Here is a 26766-nt window from a genome sequence, read left to right on the forward strand (position 1 = left end):
CAATGTCAGGTGAGGCGTAGGCCACGTGGTCTCCTTCTGCCTGATACCCAGAAATGTTTTCTGTTAACCAAGTACACTTCCTACCAAGACATATTCTGCAAATATGCCCACAAAGAATGGAAGATTTGGCTGCAGTCCCACCCACAGGACTTAGCACAGTAAACAGTGAACAAGATATAAAAGGACCCCACTTCTGTATCCAGTGGGGGAGGAGAATTTGAGCGAAATTGCAGGGACAGACGGACAGGTTTGTCCTCCTCGCTCCCCCTGGTAGGGACACTGGTAAGCTTTGTGTCCTCAGCTGTGCTGAGTGTTGACCTGGGATATTAAGCTTGTGATTGCAATGGCACTGTTAGTGCTGTATGTAGCTCCTCTGCAGTTAATGCATGCTCACCCTCAGTCCAGAGGAACGTGGTATGTTGCATTCAGTAAATCACGCTGTTCCAGAATCTGACTGGTTCTTCTAAATGCAGCCAGACCTACAGTTCACAGACTGTTTGTGCATCTGGAGTCAGACCTGTAGTTACATGGTGCCTACCTGAATGTGGGCAGAGAGTTCTCACCTTCTTCTGCTTCTTGGAGATATGTGGGCTTATGAAGCATGTTTTCTACACACACTTATCTAAAGGTCTGCTCCAGATGCAGATAAAGTCAGTAAGATGTCTTGATACCTTTTCTGAGACTTGAATAGTACTTGGCAGAAGTGGTGAAACGGAGCTTTTCTTTCCTCAGCTGTTGTATTTGGGTGTAATGTAACACCACAGTGAGGTAGGGTGGGTGTAGCTGTGCCCTAGGGCTGCATGGAGGGATGTGCTGCTCTGCTGGTCCCTGTCTGGAGAGCAGGGGCCGGCTCTCCCTGCTGTGTTACAGCTGCTCTCACACAGGTACAGCCGGGGTCACTGATGTCTGTGCAGGGCAGGCAGCACCCCCCGAACCTGCCCCCTCTCAGTAAGGGCACTTAGTTAAAACATCATACACCAGTCCTGGAGCTCTAATCTTAGGGGATTATTTCACATTTGGCTATGAATCTGGGGCTGTAAGGGAGTAAATCTGTTCCTGTAAGTCAGCAGATGCTCATAATTGGCAGTGGAACTTCAGTTATTATCATGTATCTTCAAGAAGTAATTAAGAGAAATCAATAATTAAAATAATTCTAATCAATAGAGCAACTGGACCAATTCATTTGGTTAAAAATCAGAATTTCAGTTTGAAATTGGAAAACACATGTTTTAATTGTAACTAGAGCTAAAAACATTGTAGTTTTATGCCAGGGTTTGAGAGAATTCGGATTTTTTTCCCCTCAACACTGTCACTTGATAGATACTTATTTTAAATTAAATTATATTAATGGTTTATTATGTTACATTTCTGTAGATTAACACCTGTGCAGTCTGATTGGCCCAGGAAAAACCCAATTAGGTTATAGCATGTATTGAACAAGATGTGTGGGGAAAATCAGGATTCAGGTTAACAGTTAGAATTATCTCTTTCTGTAATTTACATGAGGAATAGCAATTGTCTGCTTTTCTCTGACATTGGACTCATTATAAACATTAGATACTAAGTCATCATAAATAATAAAAAGCTAAGTCTCTGACAGGAAGTGATGCTCAGAGATGTTTATGTTCAGTATACCATATGGCTGAGCTTCTGTTTTCTGTAGAGTAACAAGGCAAACCTACCATGGGGATAGAAAAATCAGTAAAATTGTCTGTGTGTTGGAGTGTCTTGGGTTTTCATCTCCCACTTTGCATTCTTGACATTGGGGCATTATTTTGTTATCTGAATATGCATTCTGGAACGTGGTTTTGGACATTCAAACCTAATTGAAAGTAGTTACAGTAGACCATGTCCACAGGCCTTCAGGGAAAAGTCCCAGTAAATAAAATGAATCATACCATGAGCATGGGTAAAGAGAAATTAAGAATTTGGTTTTGTTGCTCTTCATTTGCAAAGTTCCTAGGTTTTAAGTGTCTGTGTTTCATCTGCCAATATAAGGATATGGTGATAGCTGGAAGAGCATCCCCTCACTCTACCCCTACCTCTGACCTGCAGAAAGAGGTTTTGCTTGCCAATGAGAAAGCTGAAATGGAACATGCATAGCTGCAGAAAAAGCTAACCTGGTTTTGGCATAATGAGCTCAAACTTGATTAAAATTCTTTTATTAAATCACAGCTGAGTAAGTAGCCACAGAGTAATGACTGGAATGTGTCCTCTATCTGGAAGGACTCTGCTGAGCACGTAGCACAGCTCAGTATATGAGCTGATTCATTTGTATTACTGCAGTCATGCTGAAATTCACACTAATGCATTCTTCATGTCATACTTCTGGAGTTCTGTGCACACTTTTTATTTTTAAATTAAGTAACCTGGCTTTTATAATAGAATTTTGATTTTTCAAGTGTACCTTTTAAATGGTACATTTTTCTAGTAAGGCAAAAAATACCCCACTTGATGCCCTGATAAAAAGATGATTTTCCCAAAACTGCCAGACACCTACTTTTTATCAACCACTCTCAGTGAATATTGCAACAACAATAACAGGTATAACAATAGAGGTACTGGCTTGCAGGTCTAATAATTGTAATCTGCATTGCTGCTATACAGCTTCTCTCCTTCCCCTCCCCACCTTTTCTCTTTTTAAAAGAGCAGTGCTGTGGTGTAGTTTTTCATCCACCTTCAAATGTTGACATGTCAAACCTCTAGCAACATGGTGAAAACACTTTCTGATTCTGTTGCCTTTCTCTTTTCTAATATTCCTTCTACATGTTCCTTTAAATTATTTGTTTTCCCTGCAGATTGCTGGTTGGAGCTCCTCGGGAAAAGGCCTTTCCAGCCCAACAAGCCAACAGAACAGGAGGGCTGTACAGCTGTGACATTGCATCTCCAAATACAAATTGCCTGCGTGTCAAATTTGATGAGGAGAGTAAGTTTTTCAGTGCTTTTGTTTTGAATTGAAACAGTTGACTGATTGTTCTTGTTTGATGTCCTTTCCTGAGGCAGTGTATCAGACAGTTTCTTCTAGACATTTATACATAACTACTTTTTGCATCACAGTAAGTTGTAGCTTAATTGCTAAATTACTACGAGATGCTTAAATCTTGGTAGATTCTTACTGTTTTGTAAATCGATGTAACATGAAGTAATAGGCTAGAAGTTTGATAAAATGGATGCTGTTAGTGATAGCATGTACGGACACTGCCACCTGCAGACTGTCTGTATTAAGTTCTTTATGAAGAGTCTCCCCTGACATGGGCTTCAAGAAAAAACAAACAAACAAAAAACCAAACCAAAAAAAAAAAAAAGTGAACTGTTAATATTTCAAGCTGTTTTATGATACTTTGCAGCTGACCCAAAGATGGAGAGTAAAGAAGACCAATGGATGGGTGTAACTGTCCAGAGTCAGGGGCCAGGAGGAAATGTGGTGGTAAGTGCTAAAGGACTGACTCACAAAAACGTCTGGGGTCTACAGTACATGTTCTGAATGGTTTGTGTTTCTGTGCAGCTTGCTGAAAGGGAACTTGCCTAAGTTTACTCCTTTGATTTCTTGTAGGTAAGGACTTAATTGTCTCCTTAGCAAAATAAGGCATTTGAGGTTGTAAGAGCTTTAAATTATTTTTCTATGAGTTAGCCTCTGTATATAACCTTTTTAACAATCTATGATGGACAGTTTATTTTCAAGGGGTACACTTTTTTTTTTGGTCATATACACATTTTTTCTTTTAAATACTACTAGCTGCAGAAATAGGGAAGAATAGTGTATAAGGCTGTAGAAGTAGCACGTTATTACCAGCCTGTTTTCCAAGATGATGAGCCTCACTTTAGCTTTCATCAGGGACTTCCACTGAGTAGCTCCTGTGAATTAATGTGGTCATTGCACTGCGCTAGATTGCACTGCAGTAAGGTTATGTGCTATTCTTTATTTTATACAATACATTGATACTTTTTATTTTCTATTAAACAGAAAAGGTTTTTGGGAGTTACCAGAGAAAGAGTTTAAAAGTAACATTCTCAGTTTAAATAAAACCTCTAGTGGTGCTGCAGGATACCAGATACATCATAAAACCAGGTGTGCAGTGAAGCTCCCTCATCTAATTGGAGGTTAATGTCACTGCTTCCAAACCTGGGGGCAGGGATTCAGGATGTGAATCTGGTTATTTAAGCATTTAGAGGCAGTAATAACTAGCTTTGGTCTGCCTCAGAACCCAAAGTGGGAAGGAACACATGGAAGCAGTCCTGTTCACTGAATAATCGGCCACCAACTAATGCTGTCTTGTCTTTTCATGGTAGGTGGGGAATGCACTTCTCAGATGAGGTGTGAGCAGCCTGGAGGTCACTGCAGCAGGACAGTACTTCAGTGCTCTAATGTGGAGCAGCTGAGTGTTTGCATAACATTTAGGCCTTGATAGGAACCATAGAAAAGGTTTGTCAGCTGAGACAAACTTTGCTTGTGCTCTTCACACAACCTTCTACATCTGAGTCTTCCGGAAACTCTGCTGGCAAAGGCATTTGGTTGTTCACATTTTTTTACAATGGTTTGGTGGTTACACTGTTCATCCTTTGTGTTAAATATTTGATAGGAATTCTTTTCCCAGAGGATAGTCTGAAAGGATAAGGAACAGGATGTGTTTAGTGCTTCAGCTCTGCCCCATTGACATTTACCCTGTAAGTGGAACATCCAACAGGGGAAGTAGGAGCAACTTCCCTCCCCTCCACTGGAGAAGCTTTCAGCCTCTGCTTAGTGGCACTTTTCTGTAAGGGGCAAGTTCTCAATAGTCGTGGATAGATGGTTGTTGAACCAGCTTCTTGTGTCCTGCCATGGGTGTGTCAGTCCTTTGAGCTCTGTTGGGAAACAGCTACTTCTTTCTTTGAGAGAGAGGGTGGTTTTCTCCTTACTTCTTGGAAGAGAGGGATTTAGTATCAGGAAGGGCTTTAGGGATTTAACCCTGTGGCCTTCCTTGACCATGAAGCAGACTGCTTTGCCCTGTATTTGTAGGTGCCCAACCTTTCCCATGTGCTGCCTGTAGGAAACATTGCATTCTGCACTTTGGTGTGTCTGCAGGGTGCCTTGGTAGCAGGAGGGACTGCACTGCTCAATGAGCGCTGCCTCTGTGCTGACCCGTGTAGGACACACAGACACATCACACATTGTTTCTTCTGTCTTGCAGACGTGTGCACATCGCTATGAGAAAAGGCAGTATGTAAACACAGTGCAGGAAACCCGGGATATCATCGGAAGGTGCTATGTGCTGAGCCAGGACCTCACTATTAAGGATGATATGGATAATGGAGTGTGGAGTTTTTGTGATGGTCGTTTAAGAGGCCATGAGAAGTTTGGTTCCTGTCAGCAAGGTGTTGCTGCTACTTTTACTAGAGACTATCATTATATTGTGTTTGGTGCCCCAGGCACTTACAACTGGAAAGGTATGACTTAGCTTCCTTCCTGCCTACCCTTCCCATTTCCTCTAGATTGCTCTCAAAGGTTGCATCCAGAATTTTAATTGTTTTTTAAGGGGAGAGGAGATAATAGGGATGTAATGATTTTACCCTGTTTTTACAAAATGCTATGCTTCTGTATCAACATTTACTGAAATTTCTTTAAATAAGTGTGTATTTATGAATCACGGAACTTTGCACATATGTACAGCAGATTTTCTCCTTATTAGTCTTAATCTTACGGTGGGATTGAGGGCTTACTTGGACACTTCTATACAGGAACAAATGACTAAATTTGTATGAGTTACTTGACCAGCTCTTTTTCTGCATTTGAGCAAATGTTAGATAGCTGCTGAACTCTTGTTTATTCTGCAATATTCTCTCCTTTATTCTTTGTGAAGTTTGTGGAAACCAGTACATTCCAAAATAAATATTGAAGGGTTGCATTATTCATACATTTATTCATATCAAAATCCATGCATGTCCCTGTAAAATTTCATGGATAATCTCAGAGCCAAGTACTCGGTGTCATCTAGGAGATTCTTCAAAACATAAGGGGAAAAAACCCTGGATATTCTTTGTTAGTTTATATTCAGAAGCATCTAAATGCCCAGTTCAGTCTCTAGAAGTGATTTTTCCCATCACACTTCATTACACCAACAGCTGTAAATACTTTCCTCTTGAGAACATCTGATCCTCCAAGCACTGCATTTTTCCACCTCGTGCACCTGTGCCTGATGTATGAACCGTGCAAAATCGGTGTGTTAAGCTCTGGCACAAGGTGTACTTTAGTGAAAACCTAATCTTCCATGTATCTGTCAACAAAATCTGACTGACCTGAAACAGCATACTGAGTGCAGACACCATTTTACTTTAATTGCAGAGAAGTGCCAGTACAGTCCTAAGAGTACTCTTCTGTGTAATGGAAAAACGTGTTTGTGCTTGCCAAAACCTTAATTATGCCAATTGATAAAAGGGAAGCACACTTTTTATTGAACAATAGTTTTTTTCTTCTCAAATACTGTTTCTAAGTATAATGCTGGTGTTTGTCATAATGAAATGTAATTTTTTAAAAAATTCCTGTGTACTTACCTCCTTTTTAAGAGAAGCTTTCTAAGGCTAAGAAATACAGGATGAGGGTGGTTTATGACCAAACCAGTTCAATAGGGGATTTTTTGAGAATTTCTTTAGTACTCCATGTTTTCCAGATCATTGTATGGCTTCTTTGTAGAGCAGTGTGAGCTTCTGGCACACAGAGACAAAACACTAACCCAGTGCACTATTCTGTGTTTGTCCAATTTTAACAGCAGTCACTGTGTCATTCATCATAATTAATATAAGTTGGGAACATTTATTTGTTATTTTTCTCACTTATCATTTGTTTGCTTTTATTTTATCATTTCATTTTTTCAGGGGTGGTTCGTGCAGAGCAAAAGAATCAGACATTTTATGATCTGGGTATCTTTGATGATGGGCCTTACGAAGTTGGTGATGAGAGCCGCCAGGATAAGAATCTAGTTCCTGTTCCAGCTAACAGTTACTTAGGTAGGATTGAGTACATGTGGTAAATCGCTTTAGGTCTCTTAAACATTTGTGATCCCAGCCTGGTGTGATGATCTAAAGTGGGAGCAGATGTTCCAGTGTGGACCCTGTAAAACATGTTAACTCTTCGGGATAATCCACAGCCTCCCTCCACATTTATGGGCCAGTTTGAAGTGTAAGATGATACTGCTGAAGTACCTAGAAGAGCTGCTGTTGTAATGTGAGATTCAAAAGCTGTGCCAGGGCCTATGGGAATCTCCAGGAGTGATTATAATCACTGTGATGGGTCAGTACAATGAATGGGTCTGTAGTTCTTAGTTGCACGGTCTCTGCTATTGTACAATCAGAAAGTTTATCAAAATTTGAGTTTCTGTAAGTAACTGTTAAGGCTGTAGATTTTTCTCTCCTGGTAGGTAAGTGCAATTCTTCTATTCTTTGTTTTTAAAACTCCAGTGGCTTTTAACAGACCTCTAAAATGCCATAATATAAGTACTGTTTGTATTTTACTCATGTGTGTGTTGCAGGAGTGAATCTCTTGCTCTTAGTGCAGTCAGGAAAGCAGGAATATGTCCTTAGGCCAGTGACCTTTCTGTACACCACGGAGATACACTGAAAAGGCTATGCTGCATTTTTGGAAAGGCATTAAGTGTAAAGAATCCTTCTGTTCCAGTGCAGATTTCTGTGGTGTGTTGATCCACTGCTTTTGGCATATGCAACAAACAGAGTTTTGGTAACCTGAGACTGGAATTTCTGTGTGAGTGATGGAAAGCTGAATAGATGGGAAGGGCATTGCTAATGTAAAAAGTAAAAAAGCAAGTCAAGAAGAGAGCAAACTTGGAGCTACATATATGTTAGGAGAAAGAGAACATAAACTTCTGTTAAATATCAGCAGTAATTACTGGGTGTAAAGGTAACTAGAAAAATCACCCTAAGAGCTTAGATTAGACAAGCTGATAGCATCTTCTGTGGAATAAGAATTGAGGAGCGCTGTGGAGGCTGATGCCTTTTGCTGTGAGTAGTCATATAATCTTTTTCCACTTGCATAACCAATGCATTTATCTCCTAAATGTAAATGCTGCCTTGATTTGTAATAATCAGGACCACTTCCAGGCAAGCCAGCTCATCCCAGGCATTACTGTTCTGTCTGTTTACACCTTAAGCAAATGTGGTTATGCTTTGCTTAACTACTATGTTTTTTCTCTTCAATCTTTCACTCATATTTATAGGTCTTCTATTTTTGACAGCTGTATCTGATACTCATCCAGATCAGTTTGTGTACAAAACATTGCCTCCCAGCATACAGGTGGACAAGTCAGTGGATGTAATGATGAATAGCTACTTAGGTTTGTGACCACTTGAGGTGGCAGCATCTGGTCAGACATAATCTCCAGACCTTTGTCATGATCCTCTCCCCTCTATCCCCTCTCATGTCAAATATAAGTAAAGCATGAAAAAAACCAGGGATTCAGATAAAGGGGAGACAGCAAAGTAACAAGGCTTGAGAGAAATGCTGATTTGTCATGCATTTCTCCGAACCTTCTCATCTTTCCCACAGCTGGGACTCCCTCAGTTTTTTCTGGAACTGTCTCATTGTGAATTGCTGTAATTGAGAATCTCCAAAGTAGTGGTGAAGTGTTTCAGAGGAAGACTCCCATCTGGCTGATATCTTCCTTCCTTGCAAAGTAGGCATTTTTCTACTTCGGCCTTCACTGGCTATATTGGTATTAGCAATATAGTCTTTTAACTTGGTTTTTCATATTTTAAAATGTACTGTAAGACTAAATTAATTTGGACATGTCATTTTTAGGACTGCATGAACTCAAAATTGCCCATTTCACCATTACTGTGGAAGCTGATTCTCAAATACTGCATACATCATTCATATGAGAATGCTTGTGCAGAACAATTTGCATGTTTGCAATAGAACGATACTGACTTTACTCAGGAAGTTTTCTGATAATTTTGCCAGAGGTGAAGTACTCAAGCTATATTCAAGTGGTAAAGCTGTAATTGTGTCTAAGCTGTATATATCCTGTGTTTCGGGTCTGTGAAAAGCAGGTCCAAATGAGCAATGAAGTACTGTGTTTTGTGGGGAAACACTAACTGTTATGTATGGAAGAGTGTTTGTAGGAACATAAAAAAGTGCTGACTTGCAAATATGCATCCACCAGTGCAAACAAAATAGAGAATTCCCAGCCATAGCACACTGTGTTTTAGACAAAACTTGTATTCCATAAACCACTTTAATATAGCTGGGGAAACGTTTGTTTTTTCATATTAAGATGCAAGCTGTTACTTAGTTAATTTATACTTTATTTCTTTCTCTGTTAAAGGTTTCTCTTTGGACTCTGGTAAAGGCATTGTCTCCCAAGATGAGATGACTTTTGTGTCTGGTGCCCCAAGAGCAAACCACAGCGGAGCAGTAGTTTTACTAAAGAAAGAAAAAAATCAGAGAGCACTTTCCCTGGAGCACATGTTTGAAGGAGAAGGGCTGGCCTCCTCTTTTGGCTATGATGTTGCTGTTGTGGACCTCAACAGTGATGGGTATGGCTGTGATTAACTCCTGCTGCTGGTATAGCAATCTTGTTTATGTCTGCTTTAGTTTTTCACATTAGAAATATAAGGAATGACAAAGCCCACCTTCCATGTTTTCCTGGAGGAAATGGTGAGCGTCTTGAGAATCAATCAGGATGGAGTCTGCCTTGCTAATGAAGAGTTTTATTTAAACAATTATTGTAAACATATAAAAAAGAAACCAGTCTCATACCCCAAGAAGACCATAGAAGGTCCTTGTATGCCATCAAGGGAATAAGCCAGCTTGCAGTGTCAGCGGGGCTGTTGATGCCCAACCAGTTTAATGCACATTTTAGTCTTTGTTCAGCAGCTCTCTGGGCAGCTGATCTTGAGCTCACAGTCTTAGCAGTTATTTTTCAGAGTTCTCCTACAAATGCATTGCCTTTTTTTTCTTTTTTTTTCCCCTTTTCATCCTAAGCTGGCAGGACATCGTTGTTGGGGCCCCGCAGTACTTCGACAGAAGTGGGGATATCGGGGGTGCTGTGTACATCTACATGAACCGCCAGGGCAAATGGGCAGGGGTGAAGCCTCTTCGCTTAAATGGAACCACTGACTCCATGTTTGGACTTGCAGTAGAAAATGTTGGGGATATTAATCAGGACGGATATCCAGGTAAATGGAAAACAGTGACAATAAAAATGTGTGAGACTGTTTGGCCAACGCTAGACTTGTAACATCTTACCATTTGATTGCATGCTGCAGAAAGAGCAAGAATGATTTTAGATGTTGCAACTTATTTTCACCAGATATTGCAGTAGGGGCTCCGTACGATGGTTTTGGCAAAGTATACATTTATCATGGATCCAAGAATGGAATAAATACGAAACCAGCACAGGTAATGAAATAACCTTTACTATATAATGACTCTTGAACAAAATTAAAAGAATGACAGGGGTATTATCCATCTTTTCCATTGCTATTACTGGAGTGTTGGGTATACAGGAAAGTTGCAGGGCCCTTCAAAGATTGCACTGCTGACAGGAAAGATTAGGAATTCTTGATATTAATATATATTTTTATTTCTCGGGCCATCCATTGGGACTACTAATTTGTGCAGAAAGAAAAAGATGTATAGATAAATAAATTCTGGGTTTTTAAAAAATACATCTGATGCTTTGAAAACAATTAGTTTCTTTGTTTTCTCTTTCATTGCTACTGTTTCACTTCCTTCTTAAAAATGTTTGGTTGGTTGCTGTTGGTTTTTTTTTGTTTTGTTTTGAGGGTTACTGTGTCCAGTTTGCAGGGTGGGAATGGAACTTTATTATACTCCCTAGAATACTGCTTGAATACTTTACAGAATAGTTCTTCTGTTTCAAGTGTTTATAGTCCATGAATACTGTAAATAAACATGAACTAAGCAGATCAGTAATTTCTGGTACTCACTGCTATTGCCACGTAACTTCTTGGAAGAAGAGCAGATCATCCTGGCACTTCAGTATCCTTTAGCTGAACTGAACACAGAGGTCCTATTTCACAGGTCCTACTTCATTGTATCTCTTTCCCTCTTTTGTCTCTGGCTGTAAGACAGTTATGTTCAGTTGTTACTTATTTTACCTTTATCACTTTTAAATGTCTGAATTCCCTCAATCTGTTTGCTTTTTAGATTCTTGATGGTGAAACAACAAACACCAATTTCTTTGGTTACTCTATTGCTGGAAATATGGACCTGGATAAAAATTCCTACCCTGATGTTGCTGTTGGTTCCCTGTCAGATTCTGTAAACGTGTACAGGTATTATATATGGAACCTTAATTAATTACACCAGGCTTTGGGAGAAACAACTTTACTTTTCAGGCAGAACAGCCTTTCCTACAATTTATGCTCCCATCTCCAAGGTGTATAGTATCTGTGCACATAATAGTAATGTTCTTAAATACACTGGAACAGCCCCCAAGAAAAGCAACTCACGTGGCTTGTGGAAGAGAACAGAGTAGGTGGTAGAGGAGTTGGTCAGATTATTTAGGATTCTGCTTACTCAGAAGGAGCTTTAATCTTTTGCTGATAAAGGCAGGACAAAAACTTTTACCAAGGTGAGAACAAAAACCTCTTATGGTGACAAAGAGTAAAAGGAGTGGCCCAGTTAAGTGGAGCAGGTGGCTTACCAGCTATTTTAAACAACCTTTCGATGCTTTAGTGGGAACAGGATCACCTCATTCATTTGTTCATGTGAAATGTCTTCTCCCTTCCAGAAAAAAGACAAGTTGTCAGGCAGAAGTATGGTTACAGCCTACATGCAGAGGAAGCAGGAAATAGCATTTCCCACAGCCACCAGGCTCCAAATTAAAGCTCTTGTGAACATGAATCTGAATGAACTGCAGTACCTATAGTTGTTCCCAGGGGCTGTATTACTACTGGTGGTAGGAACCTCCACTGAATTTTCTGTTTTTCTTAAGTGTACAGAAAGACAACAGCAACACCACATCAGTGTAGCCTGCTTCCCACTCAGGATCTGTAGTTGTTCTCAGTGATCTTTGCTTAGCTTTTAAAAGTTTTCAGGTTTTTTCTAACCAGTGTCAAAGCCAAACTCTGTGTTTCTTGGAGTGTTTTTGTTGCAAATCAATGCCTGGGTGGAGGGAATCTGATATTCACATTAATTATTTTATTAATCTTAACAGAAATGACTTCTTTTTTTACATCTTCTTTTGATTCCTTGTTTTTCCCCCACATGAAGATCTCGGCCTGTGATAAGCATTAGAAGAAACATTACAGTACAGCCTGATAGAATTGATCTAAAGAAAAAGAACCCTGAGGACCATGGTGAAATCAGGTAAAGGGAAAAAGAAATTATCAGAGCCTTGGTATATTGGTATATGTCAAAATTCATTCAGTGATCATGTTTAAGTGAAGGGATATCAGAGTCATGCAGGTTAAGCAAATGTATCTGCATATGTTCATTTTGACTTCCTGAATTTCTTCAGCCTACTGTTCCAAAGACAATGTGTGGAATATGTCCTTCTCATAACGTTCCTTTTTGAAAATTAATGTCACCTTGCCTCTTCAGACTTCTAACACAAGTATCTTGGCTTGAACAGCTTTGTCTTGAGTAGACACATAAGAGCAAATTCTTAATTGCTTATCAACCATTTTTTCTTGCTTTATAATTCAGTCTAGTAAGCAGTAAATACCACAGTCATAAGACTGATCAGTTGAAACTTTACATTCTGTTGGACCATGCCTTAATAAAAGTTAATGCTAATTTCTTGGCACTTTTTACAGGATGGATGTGAAAGCATGTTTTAAATATACTGCAAACCCCAGAGATTTAAATCCAAGAATAAGTAAGTTCTGAAGATAAGTATTTTTGATCTGTTTGTCACATGGTTTGTTTTTGGTTTTTTTTGAGTTCATCATGGAAACATATTACTCAAATTATAGTGAGTCATCTCAGACAGTGACTGACAAATTTAAAATGTGACTCAGTGCTAAGCTCAGCTGTTGCACAGTCTGTATTTAGAGCCATGCTGGTGTGTTAAGCTGTTCTGTGGATGCCAGTCTAAAGCTTTTTGAGTAATACAACTGCCAGTGAGCAAATGGCTTCTATACAGACCCAAACCATTTTGTCTGTCTGGGTTAGTGCTGCTTTAGAGAATCCTAAACCTTTTTTAAAGTCAATTTTATACATTCTTAGTGAGCATTATTTCTTATTGAAGGCTTACCCTGTGAACCTGTCCTGTATTCATGAAAATGGTTTTGTGGAAATCATTAACTAAAACAAAAAGTCTGCATTAATAGGAGAAGACTGGAAGACTAGGCCATAAAGATGTAAAGCACTTTGTTACAATGCTGCTGTTACCTCTTGGAGAACTGTGTAGGATTTTGAGAGGAAATGAGAAGAACTTTAGGCCAATGACTCTTTTTCTCCTGTGTTGTCTTGAATTTCTCAGTTACTTTTAAAATCCAAAGGCTGTGCCCAAATGAGTGCTGGTCCTTTGACAGGTGAAGTGCTTGAAGCAGCTCTCAGTGCTTTGGCACACTCAGTCTTGTTTCCATCTGTGCAGCACTGAATTAGCTCAGTGAAGCAATCATTAAAAGATGCACCAAGTTCAGATCTAGGAAAACAACTGGACAGCTCTAGTCACACTTCTGCTTTCAGTGTTAACATTACCAGTGTATCTTGACCTCAGAATCCTGCTGGCTCTGGTTGGGGTATTTACAGCGGGTAGCTCAGCCCTCTGCTGGCTCCATACAGCAATTACAGCTCCCCCAGCCAGCCCCCATGCCCAAGGGAACGCTTTACTTAGGGAATAATAGGATTTGGTTTAGAAATTTTCTTTAGATTCACACATGGGGTACCTGGCCCTCAACTGTGGCAGGACAAAACTGACATGGAGAAAGTTTGGTGGTTTTTTTTTTGTTTTTTTGTTGTTTTTTTTTTTAACGACTGAAAACAATTTGTGAAGCCCAGCACTGTCTGGAACAGTCTTCTAGAATAATGCTTAAGATCATATCTTGTGAAATTAAAGTTCTTTTTAAAATGGCAATGATATTTTTTTAATGTGACCTACTTCATTTTTTCACATAGAGATCAATTACACATTTGAAGTGGAAAATGAGAGGCGGCAGCTGGGCCTGCCCTCCAGGGTGCGCTTCAATGACCACTCGTCTGATCAGTTCACTGCAAGTACAACCCTCAGGGGACAGAACTCATGGGAGTGTGTCACTACAAAGCTTATACTGCAGGTAAGGGAGAGTATTTTATTTATCTTCCATTTAGATCCACTTCATTTAGATCCACTCTTTTTTTGGCAGCCTCATGGAAGGAACCTTTGTATATAATTTTGTATTTAATTTCAAAGTCATATGCAATACAAAACTTCAAAAATAGAAACCCACCATAGTTTACTATTCTCTGCACACATGCTGCTTCCTCCTGTTGCCTTTCTTGCAAAGTATGGATGAAAACTGTAGGCACTGCAGCACACTCTGGAGGTCAGTAGAGCTGAACTAATTTAGAACAATAGAGAGCAACTAAGTGCCAAAAACGGAGAGCTGCTTCCAAAAGAAATAATTGTTACAGATTTTTATAGTGTGACTGTTCAGGAAGAGAATTTTAACCCATGGGTTTTGGAGTGGACAAAAGGGCAGGGCAAGAAAGCTTGGTGTGTGCTCCCTTGACTTGGCTTAATGGTGAGACAAATTGTCAGATTGGGAAACCAGAGGAAAAAAAGGACAATAGCACTGGGCTCTTTGTGTTCCTACATGTTTAGAAAATGCTGAATTTGTATACGGTACAAAAGCTCATCTTTGTGTTGTTTTTTTCTTCTCTGCACTGTACACTAATGATGTAATTTAAAATATTTTAACAGGAAAAAATTAAAGATAAGCTACGTCCCATTCCAATATCAGTCAGTGTTAAAATTGCTGGCCTGGAGTCACCATCCAAGAGAAAAGAGAGTGCACTTTCAGATCTTATACCAATTCTAAATTCAAATGAATCTGAAACAGAGACCACAAAAGTAAGCCTTTGGTATCACATACTCACAAAAATCTGTACTTGTACAAATAACTTAGTTTTAAAGACTGTAGAAAACTAAATTATGTCCAAAGGAAATAATTGGGGTGGCACTGGACATGTAACTATTGGATTATTATTTTATATTTTGTTCTGAACTTGTTACAACATGTTACAAACTATGTACCGTGTTCTTCTGCAACAAAAGTGAAGATGGTATATCTCCTCGGTTTCTTCCCTCCCCCCAATAAGTTTAGGAGGAAATGTACTTTTGATTAAAAATAGAAATTCATTGTCTCCTGTTGGGAACATTTGTCCAACGTAACAAGATAATGTATACTCTTAATTATTCCACTGTTAGGGTGCTGAAATGGCACTTGGGCAATGACTGCAGCAGTGACATAGACGGAGGGAATATCTCCGTTAAAAATTCTCATTTCCTCAATGCTTATTGGAGAATCAGACTTAAAGATGTATTTTTTTTTTGTATTTTCTCATAATAAGGGTATCTCTCATTTAGAATTATCCAACTCTGCTTTTTAGTCACATTTAAAGTTCTAAACTACCAGCATCAAGGGCTGTATCTCACAAAGCAAAACTCAACAGGCAAGAATTAAGTCAGGTTAAAATCTGAACTCTGTCCAAGAAAGTGCCTTGTGAGTTCCATGTAGATGCTTTATTCAGTGTGCTTCAGGAATCTGATTTTAAGCTACTGTTGTGTGTCAGGCAGTAAAATCGGTTTGGTTTTATTTAGGTGGAGTTCTTAAAAGAAGGCTGTGGAGAAGACAATGAATGTCACAGCAACCTTAAGCTTCAGTACCGGTTTTGTACAAGAGAGGGAAATGAAGACAGGTTTACTTATTTACCACTGTAAGTCTCGATTCATGCACTTCTAAAGTTCAAATTATTAACAAGTCTTAAAAGAACTTTTAGGAGAGGATTTTGGGAAAGAGAGCAGCTCTTTTCTGTGTCTGGCAAACACAGCCCTTCGTAGTAGTATTGATTTGTCAGGGTGAGGAATGAGGGCAGAGGGGAACAGCTTGAGAAGAAAAGTGGTTCAGAGTTGAATGGATACTAAGTGGCCACAATAGTGCAGGGGTGGGCTAAAAAAAAACAAACAAGCCAATTTAATACCTGGAGAAATTATATTCTAAACCAGCCTTGCAGTACTTTATTGTGTGACACTGTTAATTATTTTGCAGATGAAACTTGACTGTATGACAATTGACAGAGTTTGCTCTTGTAGCCCAAGAGAAGTTGTTACAGAGAAATGCAGCGATGATTTAATTTTAACACATGCCCCAGCACCCTGCTGCATCCTTCCTTCCTGGAGGGCCAGTGAAATTAGAGCAGGGATAAAACAAACAAACAAATGTTTATCTACTGCCAGCAGTCAGACATTTTTAGCAGTGAGTGCCACACTCAGAAGCCAAACCCATGTATACTTTACAAGTATTAAGCAAGTCACTAGATTGGTTTGGAGAAAAGTCATCACTACATGAGTCAGATGCAAATGCTGGTTCAGAAATACTATAAACTCCTGATTACTTGAGGGATTTATTATCCTGTTCTTCCTCTTCACTGCTGGCCACTGTCAGATGAAATAATGGTGTGGGGGACAAAACCTATGACTATGCATGTTCACAGTTTTACTGTAATTCTCCCCCAGTATGAGGAAATTGTATTTGGGTAAACAATCATAAGAAGCAAACTTGCATACACATTTGTTTTCCTAATGCACAGAACCCTGTCCATTCTGTTTCTGTAGTGAAAAGGGCATGCCAGTGCTTGTTCTGAAAGACCAGAAAGATATTGCCCTGGAAATAACCGTGACAAACAATCCATCTGATGTAAAAAATCCACAAAAAGACGGTGAAGATGCATATGAAGCTAAACTAATTGCAACTTTTCCAGACAGCCTGACATACTCTGCATTCAGAGAGATGAGAGGTTATCCTGTAAGTATTTTTAAGAGAAAAACTACTGAAAATTTTGAAATATTTCCAGCATATTTTTACTTGTAAATGTGTTCTGTTTAATCAGGAGAAACAGCTAACATGTGGTGCTAACCAAAATGGTTCTCAAGCAGAGTGTGAACTTGGAAATCCTTTCAAAAGAAATTCTAATGTAAGTTGCACTTACTTTACTGTAGTTGTAAGATCTCGTTCTGACTGATAATTGTCATCCAAAGGTCCTGTGTGTTGCAACTGGAAATTTGATTTGGATCTGTCTTTTTAACTCTAGAACTTAATACTGAAATGTTCCATAAAATTTCGTGTATCAATATATCTTATAAAGAGCTCATGTATTTCCTTATCTTTTTTCTTGTTTAGGTAACCTTTTATCTGATCCTGAGTACCACTAAGGTCAATGTTGATACAACAGACTTAGACATTAACCTGAAGCTGGAAACGTAAGTTTTCTTCACGTGTCTGCACCTGCACTTTGCTTTGATATACAGTTGTAAACATTTTGAATTTATTTGTTTGACTCACTGAAGTAATTTAATAGTAGAGAGAAACCCACTAAATTTGTAAAATAAACACCATTGTTTCCTTTTCATTGTAGAACAAGCACTCAAGTTAATTTGACTCCAATTACAGCCAGTGCTAAAGTGGTTCTTGAATTGCTTTTATCACTCACTGGGTAAGTGTTGATAGCATGACAGATTGGGGGGTCTGGGGACAGTTGTGCTTCAGACTCATTAAAATCTGATTATTCTCCTTTCCCACCCCCACCTGAACAGAGTTGCTAAGCCTTCTCAGGTATATTTTGGAGGCAACATCATTGGTGAGAGTGCAATGAAATCTGAAGATGATATCGGAAACCTCATAGAGTATGAATTCAGAGTGAGTAATTTAGATTGATGCCAACAGCTGCTTTTAATCAAATGCACAGCTTCTTGCTTTATGCATATGAATACTAAAAAAGTTGCTATAATGAAATTTGCTTCCTTTGTCCCAAGATCCTAACTTCCTGTTCAGAACATGCAGTTTGACTGTGGGCTATAGCTTCTTTAGGTGTTGATATTTTATGATCATATTCTAAGAAAGTGGCCTGAGGCTGCCTGCACACTTTTTTTTGGGAGCAGTTCATGCACATTCAGTTGTATGGCATAAAAGCCCCTGCAGGGAGGGAACAAAGTTAAAGCAGAACATGCCTGGGGCCTGCTCAGGCTTGGCTGGTGCACACAGGCAGCAAGAGTGGGTTGAGCACAGAGCCAGCACAAGGAGGTGCTGCGAGAGCCCCTCTGAATGTGTGAGCTTATTTCACTGTCTTGGTCTTCTGCAGAATACAGCAAGGAGGAGACTATGAGAAATTAAAGTCCATCTCTGTCAATCGTTTACTTCTTTCTTTACCTGGTCCATGTATTATAGCAGCAGCAGTTAAAATATCTGATTTAAAACTTGCTAGCATGACCAGTAAAACTAATAAAGTAAAAAAAGAAGTTGGGAAAAAACTTTCAGACTTACAAGAGCAAGACCTTGTTCTCTGTGTCAGAGTTCATCAGAAACTTGCAGTTTGCCTCAGTTACGCAACGGACTGATTTGTTCACTCTAAATTTGAATTGTGGTTTCACGTGAAGATTAATTTCTGAAAATCAACCACTAAAAGTTCATGTTAGGGAATTCTAATCCTTCTATGTATTTACTTGCTCTCAAAGTATGCTAGTTTTAGTATATGCTTTGTCTTTGTACTATTTTGACTGCCTTTCATCTGATCTGACTTTCCTGTTAGCTGCATGCTTAAAGCTTGTCCAAAACAGTAATGTTTTCAGGAAGAAAATCCCTCTCAAAAGTATTTCACAGTTTAAAGAAGGTTTACTTTAACAGGTAACTAACTTGGGTAGACCACTGAAAACATTTGGCACTGCTTCCCTGGACATCCAGTGGCCAAAAGAAATTAGTAATGGCAAATGGCTGCTCTATTTGATGAAAATAGACTCCAAAGGCTTGGAAAAAGTCTCCTGTCAGCCCGAGAATGAAATCAACAGTTTGCATGTTGCGGTATGTTACCCTGTCTTCTGTCGGTGAATTGGTACAACATGGAAGCACCCCACAGCAAGTGGGAGTAAGGCATGAGAGCTTGCCTCTAGAAGGAGTTACTTTTTGTCTTAACTAGCTCACAAGCCCTATACCTGACCAGCCTATCAGGAGAATTCATAATAGCTAATGAGGCGGATATGCTAAAGGATAGATGCTATGACACGATGACACTGCTGACTCTTCTAACAAACTTCATCAGTATTATTGAAAACTGCTCAGTAATAGAAGCATCTGAGTTCTTACTCAAAAAACAACAAACAACTAAATATCTTCCCAGCCTAGGGGCATTCCATGTCCTTTTTCTGAAGACAAGGGGCTTGAACCTAAATTTATTTTTTTACAACAATGATAATAAGAAGCAATTTTCATAGCCCTGGATTGTGCCTATCTAGCAAAATTTTTCCTAAAACTTAAGCTGCATTTTTTTCTTCTTCATATAATCTTAAGATTATATGGGAGGAATTTTTATTTTCTACCATTAAAACTGCATGCACGTAAACCTGTTTTTGTCAGATCATTGTATCAGTTAATATAACTTGAATTGAGTGTAATTAGTATACAGTTAAAAAAAACCTGCATCTACTGACCTTAGTACATTCTTACTCTTTTAACAGAGTACCATTAATACTCTTTATCTAGAAATAAAAATGGAAATAGCACTGAAAGCTTTATAAATCGAAACCTCCCTTTGCCCTGTTAAAGAAAATAGTCTGTTGGCCTTTCTTTTGGTAATCTCAAATTTAATTCTTAGCAGTAAATGTAGGTAAGTAGGGCTATATAATGCTATCAGTCATGTGCTGATTTTGGAAGAAGAAAACACTGAGCTCTAGTTTCTCTGCTTGTATGAATTAAAAGATTCTTATGATAAACTGCTTTTTAGTTTTTTTAACTTTTTTTTCTTTGTAGGAATCCTATAACTCAAGAAGAAAGCGTGAAGTTGCAGAGAAGCAGATTACAGATGGCCAGGCATTTTCCTTATTCTCAGAAAGAAAATACAAGACCTTGGTAAGGATATTGCAACAGCTGTATTCTTGTCAGATACCTTCCTCAGTGCTCGAAAGAGGGCTTTTCTGAGTTTGGCAGAGTGAAAGAAATTTTCTCTTCTTTTTATCTTATATCCAAATATTGATGCTTTTAAAATTCAAGCATTTAGATCATCTACTGTGAGGAAGAACTAGGAAATAATATCTGCATAGTTACTTACCTTAAAATAAGCAAGTAATAACATCTTCATTGTATTTTCCCATTGCTATCAGTACAAACAGATAGTGATTCTTGCATGTAGGTATGATGCATATAATCCAGTTTTTAATCTCGGGGTGAGGTTTAAACAATTTGTGAAGATGTGATCTTACTTACATGTAGAAATCTGTATTTGCAGAGCTGCAATGTGAATGCACGCTGTGTGGATATAAAGTGTCCCCTGAAGGGTTTTGACAGCAAGGCATCTATTGTGCTGCGTTCCAGGCTGTGGAACAGCACCTTCTTAGAGGTAAGTCCTCTCACCTGGCCTTCTTGAAAGGTCACAGTTCTTTCCTGTTCTGTGTCTAATATTTGTGTTTTATTTTGGAACAGGAATACTCAAAAATGAATTACCTTGACATTCTTGTTAGGGCTTCTATCAGTGTTCCTGCTGCAGCTAAGAATGTTAAACTCACAAATGAAGTTGCTCAGGTAGGTTCAGTGTTTAATGCTAACCACACGTTATGGTTGTGGTTGTTCTACCTTATCTCCAGAGACCAGGAATAAAACAAATTTAAAACAAAACTAGCGAAAAAGTTTAACTTTCTAATTGAGTTTTGAATTATTGATCATTTTTACCTTTTAATGGGGTTGAAAAAATTCATTACCATATTCACATGATACCAGTGGGAGCTTTTTCTTTAAAAGCATTTTGTAGAAGACATCTTGTTAGAGGAGAAGTAAGACTATATAAATTGCAGCTTTCTAATTAAACATGTAACTTCTAAAATACTCCTTCCACCTGCACATTTTCTGTCCCATAGGTGCGTGTTACTGTATTTCCTGCAAAACCAGTAGCCCTTTACACAGGAGTTCCATGGTGGATCATTGCAGTGGCTATCCTTGCTGGAATACTCATGCTTGCACTATTGGTATTCTTACTATGGAAGGTGAGCTTTTATTAATCTGGTTATTTTTTATTTTCTGGTCTCTAACTGACAAGATAGCAAACTAATTAAGTATTTGGGACTCGGGGCAAAACTGCACAAATCACACATTATCAGTTTCTCAGTTTTGCAACACTTGGAATTAAAATGATTGTATGGGCAGACTTGTTACATAATTTTTCTATTTTCGCATCCTTAAAAGGAAGTATTTTGAGCTCCAGATGAAACTTGAGACAAATGTTCAGAGGCCATAGTTTGATACAGATAGATAGAGCCATTGGGAGCCTCTGCAGTTAGGTGTAAACCTTCATGTGAGCTATTTAGAAATGTTTTAGTTCTCATAACATCAGAAATACCATTAAACTGATAGTAGATGAAAATAACCAAAAGCACAGTATTAATACATAGCCATGTGTGCTAGTGAATTTCTTATTATTGCTTTTTTATATTAGAAACCTTAAATAAATAAAGAGGTATAACAAATGGTTAACTATTTGCAAAAGAAAAAGTCAAGTGTCTTTTTTTCTAATTACCTTTGTAAAAATGCCAGATATTTGTGGTCCCAGGTATAACAGAGCAATCCTTTCATTCTTAGTTTTTATAGGTTAGTAGTATTTGCTGTTATTAGATAGCAGAAGGTTATTTAAGGAAGAGGAGGTGAAGAATATCCTATCTGTCACTTTTTTCCCAGTGAAACTGCAGCAGTTAGCTTTGAGGAGCTATTTGCTGCAATTTGCTTCCCATAGGATAGTTGTGATTTCCTTATTTCCTAAAAAATGCCCAGCTGCTCCTGTAAATACTCCTGATGAATGAATACTGGGTGGGCTGTTAGGTTCTAGTGTTTTACTGTGCATGAAAATAACAAACATTTTTCACATGCACACACAGTGAAAAATACTGTTTTGATGACACAGACTGTGCTGTTCTACGAAGAACAAACATCATACTGGAAAGACAGATACATCATTGGTTTAAGACAAAAGCTTGTATTGAAGGGGCCAAAGCAGTAACTGGTTTTGTTCTACATCCTGGCGTTTTGTCTGTCCCATGCACAAGTCCACAAACAGCTTTCTGTATAGGGTTCTTTCTGCTCTTCACAGCCACCTTCACTCGCTATGGACATCTTTTATTGTAGCTTGTCTTAAAAGAACCCCAAACAGATTCTCTACAAATTTATCAAAATGCCTCTGATATAATATTCTCAGGTTACTCTGTTTATAAGTTATTTCATTCTGTTATTGTATAGATCAAGTTAGCCCAAGAAGTTCTCAGAGCTAGAAACAGCTCAGTTCTTGTGATGACTTTTTAATTTTTGGTTTTTTGGCCTGTGAAGGGATAATGGGAAGACAGTTGACAGACTTAAGTCAGTTTTAATAGGTTTGACTTCTTCCAGTCCACAAAAAATGACTAAATACCTTGCTTCCTTGTAGTGTGGTTTCTTCAAGAGAAATAAGAAAGATCATTACGATGCCACATATCACAAGGCTGAGATCCATGCTCAGCCATCTGATAAAGAGAGACTTACTTCTGATGCATAGTACTGATCTACTTCTGTAATTGGTAACTGATGATATTTTTTAATTTCTAGCTGTGGCACATGCTATGGTTGCAGTGGCTAACTGTGAAGCTTCTTCTGCATAAGTTTTATTAACTTTTGGATTTCAAGCTATTATACTTGCTTGCTCCTTCTGTTGATAGATTTTCAGCTTTTGGTGCATGTGAACACACAGAGGTTTACCCTGGTCTAAAGTGCTTTTTTCTTTTTTCTTTTTTTAAAAACATGGTGATCTGTTGCAATGGGCTTCAGTATTTTTTTTTAATTTATGCTTTACCATTACAAGTAAGTCTTTAAGCTTGCAAGGTGGGAATCAACACTGTAGAGTTAAGATGCAAAGATAAGACTGCAGCAACAATACATAAATTTGCTTTACTAACCTTTAGTGCATGCTGTACATGTTGCTTACATTGGAGAAGGGTTTTCATAATGAGAATTTATTTCTGTAGAAACATGTTTTTTACTTGAGTTCTAAGGTACTCCTCTAAGAACACACTTTGCTGAAGTTACAAGATGCATGATGATGATTTATACTTCCAGCAACCTTTATTCCACTTTTGTGCATGTACATTGTATCCATAAGTGTGCTTGGGATAAGGGAGCGGGGAGGAATTCTTAATTAATTATTTGAAAATAGTGTTTAATGAAACTGTGAGTTGGCTAATGATTTGGTCTTTGCTCACTGTAATTTTTTTTAAAATTCTTTGCTCACTGTAATTTTTTACAGTAATTCACTGTAATTTTCACAGTCTTTGCTCACTGTAATTTTTTTAAAATTCAGTTCTATATAAGTTCTAATATTAAGAAACCCCCAAACCATTGACCAAACAGAACCAAAAAATCCAGCACCCTAAATACTATGAAAGAAAACTTGCTTGCTTTAACATGTTCTTACCCCCAGCAGTATCTAATGACAGCTGGATGGCACAATGTCTCTTAACCTGAATCTTGATCCATAAGGATGATCAGAGATCCATCCAAAGGATGTAAAGCTGTGTGTGTACCAGTCGTTACCTTTGTATATTGTGGCCATTGCTCCCTTTTGCTTTGGAAATGAATTTTAGTCCATGCCTTGATATTCACAATCACTTTTTACAGCAGCTTTGAATGAAAAACTGCAGAGTGCAAAGAAGCTGTTACAGGTTTCATCCAGGGTGACTTTCCATGGCAAGCAAGACTCATGTTTCTAATACAGCATATGTGAAGTTAGTTCAGGTGACTGAAGTGGAAATGGTGCTTTGAAAACCAAGACCCTTAGGGTAACGTTTTTTGAATGTTCTGGAAATCTTTCTGTAGGTTCTTAAGGTAAATCATGTCATCATACAGGAAGACACTGAAGTACACACCTACCTTTGATTCAGGAGAAGCAGCTTTCCTGTGTGTAGCAGTAAATGTCCTCATTAGATGAATGAACAGCTTTGTACTGGAGGGAATCTTTTTAAGGTATTTGATTACCATGGATAGTCAGAGCATGCCCTTTGTCTTTAACTGCTGCTGAACAGCTAATGCAGACCTCCTGGCTCACATTTTTACAGCTAAATATGCTACATTTTTGGCCTACGTACTTTTGTTTTCAATTTTCTTATCTGCATATTTGTGTGAAGGAAGAATTTACTGCCTCTACAGGTGTAGTACTTTGGCAGCAACTTACACTAAACTGTTGTTTTCCTTGTGTGCGCAGTGCGGGTTCTTCCGGCGTTCCAGGTACGAAGACAGTGTCCCCCGCTATCACGCTGTAAGAATTCGAAAAGAGGAGCGACAGATCAAAGATGGGAAAAGCCAAGACCTTGAGACAAAACAGTGGTTCACCAAATGGAATGAAAATGAAAGTTATTCTTAGGCAAAAATGTTGTTTATCCACAAAGTTCAGATAGAGGTTAAGGTTTTCATTCATGGAACACGATGAGTTAGACCTGTGAACACTATATGCATTCACCGTTTGATTGTAGATATTACTACTTATATTGAAACTTTTATTTGCACAGTTAAAATGGCTTTAACAGACTTCATCTGCCTCATTTAATTTCCACACTGTCTCTTCATCCCCCTTAAATCTAACCCACGCTTCAGATAATATTTTGCTGATGTGGGGTCTTTTCTGCAAAATAAGCAAAACCACTACAGCAGACCTGATCCTCCTGTGATCCCGACTCTCTTCCTAGTTATTTAAGGCATGCATGATTAAGGTCAAGATGAGTTCTCCATTGTTCCCTCAATGCACAGTGCTTTATAAACACACAGTGGCCTTATAACACTTTGTTCAAGCATAACTGAAGACCTGCAAGTCTGCTTTAGTCATAATCTTTGCCTGCTGCAGTAGTTAGGGCTTAACAAAAAGCATCATCTTAAATTACACGTGCAATGGGTCATGTTGCTTGATTTTGGGCTCTTTTTTTTTAAGATCAGATTGTGTGATTCTTGCTCACAACAAATATACACAGGTTTTGTTTTTTTTTTTAAGAGGCTTGAATATTAGATGTATTTCCTGTATATATATATTTTAGTCATTTTTGTATTTATTTTTATTATAAATCATTGTCTTTGACTAATTGGTAGGCCGAAGACTACTGAATTTTTAAATCCACTGTTCTCGTTTTTGTGTTTCTGTGTTTGAACTTCAAATTATGAGACCTGAGGCTTTCACTGCATTTTAATAAATCACTGAAGGTGCCAATGCTTTCTAAAATGTAAATATTTATGCAAATGATGTGTATGGGTGCTTTCTTTTTCCTGATGCTTGTAACATCAGGTCCTGTAACATGATTTGTATATTACTGTGGACTGTTTAACAATTTGGACACCAAAGTGAAGTAATGTTTTAGATACCATTTTATCCTCACTGCAAGAAAGTGAAAAGTCCTTTGGAAACCTGTTTCCAGCTTCATAAGGACTTCCTGGTTGGCAGAAGGCCTTGACTACTGCAACTGTTGTATAGCACTTGGAGGCCGTAGATGCCTTACTTACATTAACTGTCAGGATCTGAGCTGATCCACGTCGAGACTACTGAATCATCTTGAATATCTGAATGTTGATAAAAGTAGAACCATGTTATTAGTAATCTGGTTATTGTAACATAACTGAGAAAATGATTTAAAGAGTTTACTTTTTTACCCATATTCTAAAGCCTTGGTACTATTTAAGAACAAAGATTTAGTTCACAGTTGTGTATGCCATGTGGAACAAAATTCTGCTCAAAGTATGCATGTTAATTGCTTGTACTATGAACTATGCAAAAACCTCTTGGTACTTTTTCCCCTCATAGGGTAAAAACCTGCTAGGAGGGCAGTTGTCAAATGTCTTATTTTTACTGCTAACTTTGAATGTACCTTCTTGGAAGGTGTGGTCACCTATAAAGTTACCTTTAGGGTTAACTAAGATGAGTCTATTAAACTAGATATTCTCAGTGTGTTATGACCCTGACTTTATGAACACTTACATAATAATTATGTATTAATATCTTTAGATATTAATACATAATTAATTATGTATTAATATCTTTTAGAATCCTAGCTTATCTGCTTAAAGGCTCAGCAGCATCAGAAGCCAGGCTAATCAGGGGCTAAGAAGCTTGAGAAATACCCCTGAGTATAAAATCAGATTGTGGCGCTCATCTAAGAACATGAATGTCTTAGCAGTGTTAAAGTTCTTTAAAAAGTAAGTCACGTCACTGGTATATTTTTATCTCAAACTTTTGTTATACCAGCTGAGAATGCTACATCATTCCATGATTAGAAATTACCTGTGGATATTTGTAAAGAAGTGTGAAATAAATTTTTTTAAATTAAAGATGGTCTTGGTAATAATGATTTTATCATACTTAACTGAGGTGGCCACAGTTAAGTTCCCTAGAAGAAGAGGCTGAAAGTGGCAGGCTTTAACAGGTTCTCTCTCAGCCTTGCCGTAGCTCTCGCTGCCCTGCACCATGCAAGGGGCAGATAAGGGGCAGCAGAGATAAGGCACAGTCTCAAACTCACACCTCTCTGTTGCTTGCTGCTGCTGCCAGCAGTGTAGGAGTCAGAGCCCCACATGCCA

At 38.3% G+C, this 26766-nt stretch overlaps 1 protein-coding gene and 1 long non-coding RNA gene across 2 annotated transcripts; one reads left to right on the forward strand and one right to left on the reverse strand.

The window, feature by feature from the left end:
• The first annotated feature begins 2290 nt into the window (after nucleotides 1-2290).
• ITGA6 (integrin subunit alpha 6) lies at nucleotides 2291-26522 on the forward strand. Its single transcript, XM_014307259.2, has 25 exons — nucleotides 2291-2558; nucleotides 2799-2926; nucleotides 3348-3427; nucleotides 5169-5424; nucleotides 6850-6981; nucleotides 9312-9522; nucleotides 9971-10164; nucleotides 10299-10387; nucleotides 11156-11283; nucleotides 12224-12319; nucleotides 12769-12830; nucleotides 14075-14232; nucleotides 14859-15008; nucleotides 15759-15874; nucleotides 16773-16962; nucleotides 17048-17131; nucleotides 17338-17417; nucleotides 17573-17650; nucleotides 17751-17853; nucleotides 18838-19011; nucleotides 19957-20055; nucleotides 20432-20542; nucleotides 20626-20724; nucleotides 21057-21182; nucleotides 24416-26522. Exons 3-25 carry the CDS (start codon nucleotides 3359-3361, stop codon nucleotides 24572-24574), a joined length of 2964 nt encoding a protein of 987 aa, XP_014162734.2. The 5' UTR covers nucleotides 2291-2558; nucleotides 2799-2926; nucleotides 3348-3358; the 3' UTR covers nucleotides 24575-26522.
• LOC115947797 lies at nucleotides 9681-24471 on the reverse strand. The gene is made up of 3 exons (XR_004081658.1): nucleotides 24386-24471; nucleotides 11655-11734; nucleotides 9681-11069 (listed from the first exon to the last, which is right to left on the reverse strand). It is a non-coding gene; the product is annotated as an uncharacterized LOC115947797 (long non-coding RNA).
• Nucleotides 26523-26766: the final 244 nt, after the last annotated feature.

The sequence above is a fragment of the Geospiza fortis genome, unplaced genomic scaffold (genome assembly GCF_000277835.1).
Source record: "Geospiza fortis unplaced genomic scaffold, GeoFor_1.0 scaffold112, whole genome shotgun sequence".
NCBI lineage: Eukaryota > Metazoa > Chordata > Aves > Passeriformes > Thraupidae > Geospiza > Geospiza fortis.